The 12,075-nt window shown below is 37.9% G+C and overlaps 1 protein-coding gene across 1 annotated transcript in view; it reads right to left on the bottom strand.

The window, feature by feature from the left end:
• The window catches only part of STAG2 (STAG2 cohesin complex component), a 128,717-nt gene that overhangs the window by 39,126 nt on the left and 77,516 nt on the right, over positions 1-12,075 (bottom strand). Inside the window, exons 13-15 of the mRNA XM_061137110.1 lie at positions 10,738-10,845; positions 9,750-9,861; positions 123-240 (exon numbers count right to left, since the gene is read on the bottom strand). Coding sequence (XP_060993093.1) covers positions 123-240; positions 9,750-9,861; positions 10,738-10,845 — 338 coding nt within the window. The remainder of the gene's footprint in view (positions 1-122; positions 241-9,749; positions 9,862-10,737; positions 10,846-12,075) is intronic.

Below are 12,075 nucleotides of genomic sequence, written 5' to 3'. Positions count from 1 at the left end.
ACAAAATTACCCAAAGACTTTGAATCAACTATTTTAATGCTAAGAGATAAATAAATGGAATAAGTAAAGTATGTTTTCAAAATTGCCTAGACAACAAAAATACCATAATTAAACATCCTTACCTTCCTCTCCACTAAGTGGCTCCTCCAGCAACAAGCTATTCATACATTCCCAGTCTTTCAGCAGCTCAGTAGCACAGTCCCACATACTATCCACAAGGTATGCTGCATGCTCATGTAACTAAAATTTAAAAAGAACAATGTGCTCTTAGACAAATATCATATTAGCCTTAATCAAAAGAATGGAAGCTTTGTTGGCACCATACACAAACTCAAACAACAATGTTTTTTAATGTCAAGTGGAAGAAAGGAAAGAGAAGAACTGCCTTAGCTTGCTAAGTGTAAGTAAACACTCTTAGGTATTACCATTTCTCACAATAATCATTAATATGAAAATTGTTTTTGAAGAGACTATATGCATGCATTTAGTTATTACCTGACTCAAAACAGTCATCTTGTTTGAAGTCTCACCCACGGAGTGAACGCACTCCCTGGGACCCTTTCCCAAATGGGACTCCAGATGTGCTGTGACACGGGACTTCCCAGCGCTGTTTAAGTCTGAATGTTGGTCAAAACCCAATTTGGTGATGTACTTTCTGCTCTTTCTATTTCTCTTTTATTTTAATGTTAGTATATTGAAAGTAAGCTAGATAGTTCTTTCATAAATATCTGTATTATTTATTTGTATATAACGAGTGGCTTATTTTGTTAACAAATCCTTTGAACCTGAAACGAAAGTGTAAACTTTCTGCAAAACATTAATTGGCGCTGTGAGCAGGATTTGTGAGACAAAATGCCACTCTTTAAGGAAAAGAGATTAAGGTTGATGAAGTTTTTATTCCCAGATTGGAAGATTCACCTTATTGCTCGTTAGCTAGTGAACGGCATTCACTGAACTGTGTGAGAATTGGAACCTTAAATTTTGTGGCTTGTCCTCCTGATTGAGAAAGGTTAAGAATGTGCCGCGCTAGGTGAGAGGCTGGATGGTCAACTCCCTACGGTAAGGTACATGAATTTAAATAGTCTAATGAGAAGTTAGACATAACTGGAAAAGGAATTACGTGATTTTTGAGGACAATTGTCTATGTTACAATGCCAAACTTATATTTTAGTGAATCAAATCACTATTTAAGTCGGCTCTCCCAGGGTCCCCCACTCCCCTTTCTTTCGCCTTTCTTTGCCCTGTTGCTGCCTTACACCCTTCCATCTGCCTCTGTCTCCCTCTCCATCAGCTAATCCCCTACTAACTTTTCCAATCTATCAGTGGGGAGAGGGTAAGCCCAACTTCCTCCACTCCTTCCCCCACTTTAGCAATTATTTTTTTCCTGCCCTGTTCAGAGTCAACTTGAGCACTATTTGGTCAATATTTTAGCTATAAAACTATGGATACAGAAATAAAAGATTGCCAGGATAAATATCAATAACCTCAGATATGCAGATGACACCACCCTTATGGCAGAAAGCGAAGAACTAAAGAGCCTCTTGATGAAAGTGAAAGAAAAGAGTGAAAAAGTTGGCTTAAAACTCAACATTCAGAAAACCAAGATCATGGCATCTGGTCTCATCACTTCAGGGCAAATAGATGGGGAAACAGTGGCAGACTTTATTTTCTTGGGCTCCAAAATCACTGCAGATGGTGACTGCAGCCATGAAATTAAAAGACACTTGCTCCTTGGAAGAAAAGCTATGACCAACCTAGACAGCTTATTAAAAAGCAGAGACATTACTTTACCAACAAAGGTCCATCTAGTCAAAGCTATGGTTTTTCCAGTGGTCGTGTATGGATGTGAGAGTTGGACTGTGAAATAAGTTGAGCGGCAAAGAATTGATGCTTTTGAACTATGGTATTGGAGAAGACTCTTGAGAGTCCCTTGGACTGCAAGGAGATCCAACCAGTCCATCTTAAAGGAAATCAGTCCTGAATATTCATTGGAAGGACTGATGCTGAAGCTGAAACTCCAATACTTTGGCCACCTGATGTGAAGAACTGACTCATTGGAAAAGACCCTGATGCTGGGAAAGGGAATAAGGGGACAACAGAGGCATCACCGACACAATGGACATGAGTTTGAGTAAACTCGGGGAGTTGGTGATGGACAGGGAGGCCTGGCGTGCTGCAGTCCATGCAGTCACAAAGAGTCAGACTCGACCGAACTGAACAGAAAGGCAAGATGACTTTTTTGGCACAGGATGGCCATGGTATTCTTTAGACTCTGGAGAAAACTGGTTAAAATGACTTTTTTCCTTTTTTTTTTTTTTTGGAAACTGCAAAACCAGTTCTTTTTACATATGCAATTAAAAACAGCTAGCTTTTTACAAAGGTCTGCCTAGAAAAAAGCTTGAAGTTAACCTTTGCCTGGGCTTTCCAGATGGTACTAGCAGTAAATAATCTGTCTGCCAATGCAGGATATGCAAGAGACAAGGGTTCAATCACAGGGTTTGGAAGATCCCCTCAAGGGATCCCCTGGGCATAGGAATTTAACTTACAATTGGAGCCCTGGTGGGCTACAGTCCCTGGGGTCACAAAGAGTTTGAGAGGACAGAAGCAATTTAGGACAGCACACAATCTTTGCCATGTCCTTGAAATACAGAGCCCACTGTGCCTGAGACCTCAGCTTTGGGCAAATGGAAATTTCAAGCCCAGGTTAAAAAAAGAAAAAAGAAAAGAGTCAAAGAGACATTTTAAATCTCAAGTGGAAAACTATGAGATCCTGTCTGTCTGTCTGGATTTATCTATGCCTCAGTGTGTATCTTTGTTTTTGGATAATATGAGGTTAATTTGTAAATGAGCTCTAATTCAATTGACTTAAAGAAAAGTAAGCGCTTACAAATCAAACAATTACAAGAGAAATTAACCTAAATGAATTTCAGCTTCACGTGAACTGCGACATATTCAATATTAAATATCTAGTATTAATGCTTGTTTGCTAATCTAATTAAGACATGTCTGAGTCATTGATAAGAGATTGTGAATTTCTTTGCCTTTAAGTGATTTATATTTGTTTTAAAAATCTTTTGTTATTTTGGTAAAGTAAGTAAGCATTCTCTATGAAGATTATAGTACATGTAGATAAAGCTTCTTCTGCTTCTACAAAATTAACCCCTCACTGTCAAACTACTGCTATCCTGATGCCCTTAAAACATGGCAAATAGTCTACTCCTAAATTGGGGAATTTAAAATGGGTAAGCAACAGCTGTAAATCAAACAGTCAGGGCTAAGGGAAATCCAAGACTGCCACTTGGCTTTTCCTGGCTCCCTGACAAACCTCATTTTTATTTGATGGGATAAAGCATTCCCTGGCTGAAGGGTTAATGTTTATATTTCACTGAACATTAAATCCTAGTTTTGTTCCTCACTTCTGAGATAGTTCCTTGTTGTTGTATTACTAAAAATTTAATTAAGTTGTTAAAAGGACACTCTAATTTTGTTTCTAAAGCTTATATCAGCAGTCAAGCTTTAGATAAAGATTAAATGCTCCATGATGTACAACCAGGGGATTAACACCTGGATATAATCATTTAACTAAGTCAGATGACCTCGGGTACACTGAGCTATACCTAATGAAAGTTCTTGACTTAAATTCTTGCTTGTGACCTTACTAATAACTGCTAGTTGTATTATTTTCTATGTTGCCTGTTTCACAAAATTGTTGTCTTTTACATTTCCAAGTATGTGACTGAGCCACTGATAAAATAATGATATATATAGTTCCACAGAAGCTCAATGATCACAATAATGTAACTCTAGATATGAGAAGAGGCAACAAGAGGGAACATCTTCCTGGATCAAGAGGTTAGTAAGACAGGAATGGTCTGGAGACTTTTGCTATTCACAGGGCCTAGTCCAATGACAGCACAGAGTGGCTTATCAATGGAATCTTCGCCAGACCTGGTATTGAGCCTTTCTAGCACCATGGAACGCAACAGCCATGAAATGCCCCCCAAAGTATGGTCAAATCTGTGGCGATGAAGGGGCCCTGCCAACTGGAAACTGGCTCTTGCAGACTACCTCTGAAAAGATTAAATCATGGCCACTACAACTGCTGAATTTCAACACCTCCTAAAAGGAATTCAGGACGGATATCAGAAATTAGACACTCAATCTGTGCTCTGGGAAAAACAGACAGAACAGGCCTTCAGATAGTCAGATGTTTTCAGGCAAAGATTTTTTCTTTTTTATGAGCACGAATTCTTGCATCTTCTCATACCTACAGCAACACAGACATCATGGGCCAATGTCTGGTCCTATTTCTCCTGGCTAGCCTGTCTTCTAGGCACCTTGACAGTTCCTCTACTTTTATCCATCTTTAACCCTCTTGTTAAATGTGTTTCCTTTAGAATGCAGCAAATGGATCTCCAAATGGTAATATAAAAATATCACCTGCCCAAAACCCAACACAACTTCACCTGCCCTACTGCTGGCCAATAGAAGCATAAAATCATAGCGTCTTGCAAAGGTGGTTAAATTATCTAGACTTGGATAACTGCACCCGTTTACTGAAAGACTATGACAAGGCTACAGAAGGACTGCTGTATGGACCAACTTCTCAAGTTGGAGAACTCTGCTTATTGAAATGCTCCATCAAATACTATAAATAGACTATTCTCACTAAAACCTACAAGATGTTCTACATTGTTACTTACAGAATTAATAAGACTGCTTGTGTTACTTTGCCTTGTTCCTGTGTTCTTCAGCCTAAACAGTCATGGGGACTTTTAGGGAAATGAAATGAATAGTCTTGTTTAGGCTTCAGAGACAAAGCAGAGCAGGCCTCTGACCTTGCTTCTAATCTGCCTGGACACCGCCCTGACTGGGATTGACTGAGTGACTGCCTGCTGTGAGTGCTAGACTTGCAGCACTATAGATAAGAAATCTTGAGCTAGTTGAGGCCCTGCAGGGGGCCTGGCCAACCAAGCCCCAGGCTTAGCAGCAGTTTCACAAGACAAAACAAACATCATTAACATAAAACTAGGCTTGCAATTTGGTCACAGACTGATGAAGGTATCAGTTTGCATCCATCCTGGGATTATAAAAGGGAACTCCAAACTGCAATCTTGAAGTCTCACCCACAGCCTGGGACCCTCTCCCAATTGGGACCCCAGATGTGCTGTGACACAGGACTTTGAGTCAAAACCAAATTTGGTGATGTACTCTCCGGTCTATTTCTCTTTTCTTTTAATGTTAGTATATTGAAAGTAAGCTAGATAATCTCTAATAAATATCTGTATTATTTATTTGTAAAAAAAAAAAAAAGAAAGTCATCACTTGGTATCCGAGGGGGACTACTTCCAAGACCACACATAGATTTTCCAAGGATGCTCAAGTTAATGATATAAAGTGAAGTGAAAGTGAAAGTCGCTCAGTCATGTCCGCCTCTCTGCAACCCCATGGACTTTACAGTTCATGGAATTCTCCAGGCCAGAATATTGGAGTGGGTAGCGTTTCCCTTCTCCAGTGGATCTTCCCAACCCAAGGATCAAACCCAGGTCTCTCGCATTGCAGGCGCATCCTTTACCAGCTGAGCCACAAAGGAAGCCCAGTGATGTAAAATGGTATAGTATTTACACATAACCTACTCTCATCCTTTCATATACTTTAAATCAACTCTAGATAACTTATAATACGTAATACAATGCAAATACTATGTGAATAGTTGACAGTACATGACAAATTTAACTTTGGTTTTTTCAAACTTTTGGAATTTTTTAAAAAATATTTTCAATCCACTATTGGTTGAATCCCGTTGGCTGAATCTGCGGGTACAGAATGCAGAGATGGGGGGAGGTGGCAATTGTATTACATAAGTGAACTACTCTCAGTTATACACTACAAATATATTGTAACATAACGGGAGTGGTAATGATTATGTAAAACATAAAATACATGATTACTTATCAATTCATTGACTTCCCTGGTGGCTCAGATGGTAAAAGCATCTGCCTACAATGCGGGAGACCTGGGTTCAATCCCTGGGTCAGGAAGATCCCCGGAAGAAGGAAATGGCAACCAACTCCAGTACTCTTGCCTGGAAAATCCCATGGACGGAGGAGCCTGGTAGGCATGGGGTCGGAAAGAGTTGGACACGACTGAGTGACTTCTCTTTCACTTTTCACTTTATCAATTCACTATATAAGTAAATAATTTCTCTTCAGTGTGTGAAGCTTTAAAGGGCCCTACAATACCAGACCACCTGACCTGCCTCTTGAGAAACCTGTATGCAGGTCAGGAAGCAACAGTTAGAACTGGACATGGAACAACAGACTGGCTCCAAATAGGAAAAGGAGTACGTCAAGGCTGTATATTGTCACCCTGCTTATTTAACTTACATGCAGAGTACACCATGAGAAACGCTGGGCTGGATGAAGCACAAGCTGGAATCAAGATTGCCGGGAGAAATATCAATAACCTTACATATGCAGATGACACCACTCTTATGGCAGAAAGTAAAGAGGAATTAAAAAGCCTCTTGATGAAAGTGAAAGAGGAGAGTGAAAAATCTGGCTTAAAGCTCAACATTCAGAACACTTAAGATCATGGCATCTGGTCCCATCACTTCATGGGAAATAGATGGGCAAACAGTGGAAACAGTGGCAGACTTTTCTTGGGCTCCAAATTCACTGCAGATGGTGACTGCAGCCATGAAATTAAAAGCTTACTCCTTGGAAGGAAAGTTATGACCAACCTAGACAGCATATTAAAAAGCAGAGACATTACTTTGCCAACAAAGGTCCATCTGGTCAAGGCTATGGCTTTTCCAGTGGTCATGTATGGATGTGAGAGTTGGACTGTGAAGAAAGCTGAGCGCTTTTGAACTGTGGTGTTGGAGAAGACTCTTGAGAGTCCGTGGGACTGCAAGGAGATCCAACCAGTCCATCCTAAAGGAGATCAGTCCTGGGTGTTCATTGGAAGGACTGATGCTGAAGCTGAAACTCCAATACTTTGGCCACCTGATGTGAACAGCTGACTCATTAGAAAAGACCCCGATGCTGGGAGGGATTGGGGGCAGGAGGAGAAGGGGAGGGCAGAGGATGAGATGGCTGGATGGCACCACCAACTCGAAAGACATGAGTTTGAGTAAACTCCAGGAGTTTGAGTTTACTCCAGTTTGAGTAAACTCCCTGTCCTAGTGATGGACAGGGAGGCCTGGTGTGTTGCGATTCATGGGGTCACAAAGAGTCGGACACGACTGAGTGACTTGACTGAACTGAACTGAACAGCTATCCAACTCATTTTAGGAGACAAGCATTACCATGATACCAAAACCCATTAAAGACATTTAAATACACACAGATACCAACACACTGCATGAACATGGAGAAAACATTCTCCAAAAAATCAGTGAACTGAAACCAACAATATATAAAAAGGATAACAGATCACAACTAAATAGAGGTTAGGTTATCCTAGGAATGCAAGGTTGAGTCAACATTCAAAAAACCAATCAATATAATTTACCACATTAATGTAATGAAAGATAAAAGATAAAGAAAAAGCACTGGACAGAAGTCAACATCCACTCATGATAAAACTTCTCAGCACCCACACACTTATGGACAATCAATCTTTGACAAATGAGAATAGCATATACAATGGAAAAAAGATAGTCTCTTCAGCAAGTGGTGTTGGGAAAGCTGGACAGCCTCAAGTAAACCAAAGAAGCTAGAACACACCCTCTCACCACACACAGAAATAAACTCAAAATGGCTTAAAGACTTACATATAAGATAGGACAACATAAAACTCCTAGAAGAAAACATTCTCTGACATAAATCATAGCAATGTGTTCTTAGGTCAATCTCTCAAGGCAAAAGAAATAAAAACAAAAACAAACAAATGCAACCTATTCAAACTTATAAGCTTTTGCATAGCAAAGGAAAGCATAAACAAAATGAAAAGATAACCTAATGACTGGGAGAAAACATTTGCAAACAATGTGATGGACAAGGGCTTAATTGACAGAATATACAAACAACTCATACAACTCAATATAAAAAAAAAAAAAAAATCTAATCAAAAAATGGACAGACGATCTAAACAGACATTTCTCCAAAAACATACAGATGGCCAAAAGGCACAGGAAAAGAAGCTTATCATTGCTAATTATTTGAGAAATGCAAATCAAAACTATAATGAGGTACCACTTCACACTGGTCAGAATGACCATGTCTACAAATAATAAAAGGCTGAAAAGGATGTGGAGAAAAGGGAACCCTCCTACATTGTTGGTGAAAACGTAAATTGGCGCAGTCAATATAGAGAACAGTATGGAGGTTCCTCAAAAAACTAAAAATAGAGTTGCCATATAATTCAGCAATCCCACTCCTGGGCATATACCCAGAGAAAACTATAATTTGAAAAGATGAATGCACCCCTATGTTCACAGCAGCACTATTTTCAATTGCCAAGATATGGAAACAAATTAAATGTCCATCAACAGATGAATGGAAGCCCTGGTACAGGGACCTCCCTAGCAGTCCAGTTGTTAAGATAATGAAACAATGCCATTTGCAACAACATGGATGGACCCAGAGATTAGCATACTAAGCAAAGTCAGAAAGAAAAAGACAAATACCATGTGGTATCACGTATATGTAGAACCTAAAATATGATACAAACTTATCTACAAAACAAAAACAGACTTACAGACATAGAGAATAGACTTGTGGTTGCCAAGGCAGAGGAAGAGGTGGGGAAGAGAAGAACTTGGTGCTTGGGATTAGCAGATGCAAGCCATTATATATAAGAGGGGTAAAAAAGAAGGTTCTAGTACAGCACAGGGAAGTATATTCAATATCCTTTGATAAACCATAATGAAAAAAATGTGAAAAGTATATATGTGTGTCTGTGTATATAAACTGAGTCACTTTGCTGAATCAATTATGTTTCAATAAAATTTTAAAAAAACTTCTCAGCAAAAGAAGGGGTAGGAGGAAACATCCTCAATATAATAAGCAGCTACACAACACCTGTAACTAAAAACATAATTAATGCTGAAATACTGGATGCTTTTCCCTTAAGATCAGGAACAATCCAAATCTATCCTCTCTCACCATTTCTATTCAACATTCTACTCAATGTCCTAGCCGGTACAATAAGGCTGGGGAAACAAACGGCAAAAATGTAGGAAAGGAAAAAGTAAAATTATCACTACTTGCAAATGACTTGATTGCTTATTATAGAAAATCCTAAGAATTTTAGTAAAAACTTACTTTAAAAGTGAATTTAGCAAAACTGCAGTAAGAGGTCAATATGCAAAACCCAACTGTATTCTCTATACTAGAAAACAACAACAATCATCATCACAGGTACCAAATATTGGGAACTAACAAAATGCTAGATCTGTGCTAATAGTTTTATATGGGTTATCTCAGTGTTATCTAAGAAATTGTTATCCACACATTTAAAAGGAAAATGGGCTTAAGAAAGGTTAAGTAACTGATTCAAGGTTATATTAACATGAAGTAGAGAAGTCAAATCGGTAATCAGGTCTTTCTAGCTCCAAAATTTATGCTTGCTCTTAGCACTACATATGTCATATTATTTGAGTATCTTACTAACAAATTGGTAGAGCTCTATGTTATCCATCCAACACTTACGGTGATATTTGGAAGATTTTAAGATTTACATCATTTTAACCCCATCTCCGAACTGTTTTGAACCTAAGTATAAAATGAACAACATCAACTAACCTCACTTTCCAGAAAGAAAAAAACCAATGTCTTAACAAGGTTGGCATTTGGACCCTGTCGTCCCCTTCTTTTCATCATTCCATCCTCCTCTGGATCTCGACGACTAAAGAGCCTAAGATCAATGCAAAATACTTTTAAAACAAACAAAAATATTTCTTAATTAAGAAATTTAAAAAACCTGTCTGGATTCCATCTTTAAGCAACTAACAGAGGAATAAATTGGAGCCAGGTAGGTACAGTACTGTCCAACATTATACCCAAGTAACTGCTATAAACCTTTTCCATTTCACACTTGATGGTACTTCTAAATGTTTCTGAATGATTTCTTTTTGAATATCTTACGGCATGTTATGTAATTATTTCTTTTTACAAAAGTAACACAATACCTAACCTATACCATTTATGCACATATATTACAAATATTCTTCTCCTTAAAAATGACATATCTTTTCCTCCTATCCTTCCTGCACAATTATCCCAAAGTCTGAACTTAGTGGCCTTTTTCTATGGACATCATGGTCATTCTTATAAACAACAAAAAAGTTATCACTGGATAACAATGAATAAAAAATTGTAGCATAAATACTTTGTATCATGTACTCTTAATAAACCTGTCACCTCAAATGAGCATTTTAATAAAATCTTACAAAGGTATAGTTTAGTCCATATGTTTCAGTTTTCTTTAAAACCATTACATGATATCTGCTGAATATTTTCGGTGATCAGATATTCACACCGCTACTACCTAATCTAAAGTGTTAAATAGCCAATATAAATGTTAAGAGACTAAAGGGTTCTTGTGGTTCTTATATCAAACTGTTACCAAAGTACTTTTATTATATTCAAAAAACTTTAAAATACATAAAAATAGGCTTAAGACCTGTACTGAATAAATTTTTAACGAGTCATATTTATATATATTTTATAACACAGTAATTACTGCCATTAAAGTGACTTTAGAAAATGAACAATAGAAATGCAGATTTACTTTTTGTACAGAAATTCTCCTGCTGCTACTGCTACTGGCCGATGAGCTGAATAAACCAGATGATAGACATTTTCACAATCTTCTGCAGTAAGAACTTCTTCACTACTCCTGAAAACAAATAAGCAATAGCAGTTTTCAAAACAATGTTGTAATTTTAAGTTTACTGGTACAAAAATTCATACTCATACATTAAAAAATAGTACATTTTCACTTTTAAACTTGTGTTTTAAAAAATGGTCATTAAGAAGTTGTTTCAAGCGGAAATCAAGCTTACTTGATTATCATCTATTAGTAAAAGCATCCTCTGACAAAAGAGCTGAGTATTTTGTGAACACCCAAGATCAACCAGTAAGACCTAAAATTAGGGTGAATATCGGGCATAAAGAAATATATACCAAGAGAAATAACTATGTGACAAGTGTGCTAAAGGGAAATGAAGACAAAATAATATAAACTAACATTGAAAATAAAGTAGTGGCATGCTCAGTGTGTGCGTGTGTGCTCAGTCATGTCCGACTCTGGAATCCCATGGACTGTAGCCCACCAGATTCTTCTGTCCATGGAATTCTCCAGGCAAAAATACTGGAGTGGGTTGCCATTTCCTCCTCCAAGGGATCTTCCCCACCCAGGGATCAAACTGGCGTCTCTTGCCTCTGTCTCCTACATTGGCAGGCAGATTCTTTACCATTTGAGACACTTGGAGCTTAGTTAATAATCAAAGAAAACACTTTGCATGTTATTTCATGGCAATATTAAGGATACAATTTTGCAACATTAAAATATATTAACACCCCAGTTACCTCACAATGATGAAGAATAACACTTCATTCACCATGTACTAAACATCATATAAAACAATGCAAAAGAATTTTTCCAAATAATAAAATTTAAGTGCCAAAGACATTTAATTACAATTTATCATTAAAAAAAAAACCCACTAAAATATAGTGCTCGTTTTATTGATCTAACTTTAAGAGAAGCAAGTAAACCTAACAAATTTTGGTAAATCAAAGTCATTATTAGGCCCATCAACCACAGAACCCCAGGGTAAGCCTTGCTGAGTTTTCCAAACCAAGACCCTGTGTTTGAAGTTCTAGCCTCTGGCACCTCTCTTTCCCCCTAATGTGCTTTTAGTCTGCTGTGAGGTAAACAATCTACCCTTTTTTCCCCCCACTATTATATGCAAATTTGGAATCCTAGGACCACCACTGGGAAAAAAAGCCTAAGGATATTAGACAGAGCTCAGAGTCTTTTTGGTTTTCTGCTGTGCACAAGGTTTCCAGAAGTCTGATGTCTAAGGAAATATTACTTCTTTGAGGGAAAAATGAAAAAAAGCAC

The sequence above is a fragment of the Dama dama genome, chromosome X, assembly GCF_033118175.1.
Source record: "Dama dama isolate Ldn47 chromosome X, ASM3311817v1, whole genome shotgun sequence".
In the NCBI taxonomy this organism is placed as follows: Eukaryota; Metazoa; Chordata; class Mammalia; order Artiodactyla; family Cervidae; genus Dama; species Dama dama.
This window is presented reverse-complemented; position numbering and strand designations above follow the sequence as displayed.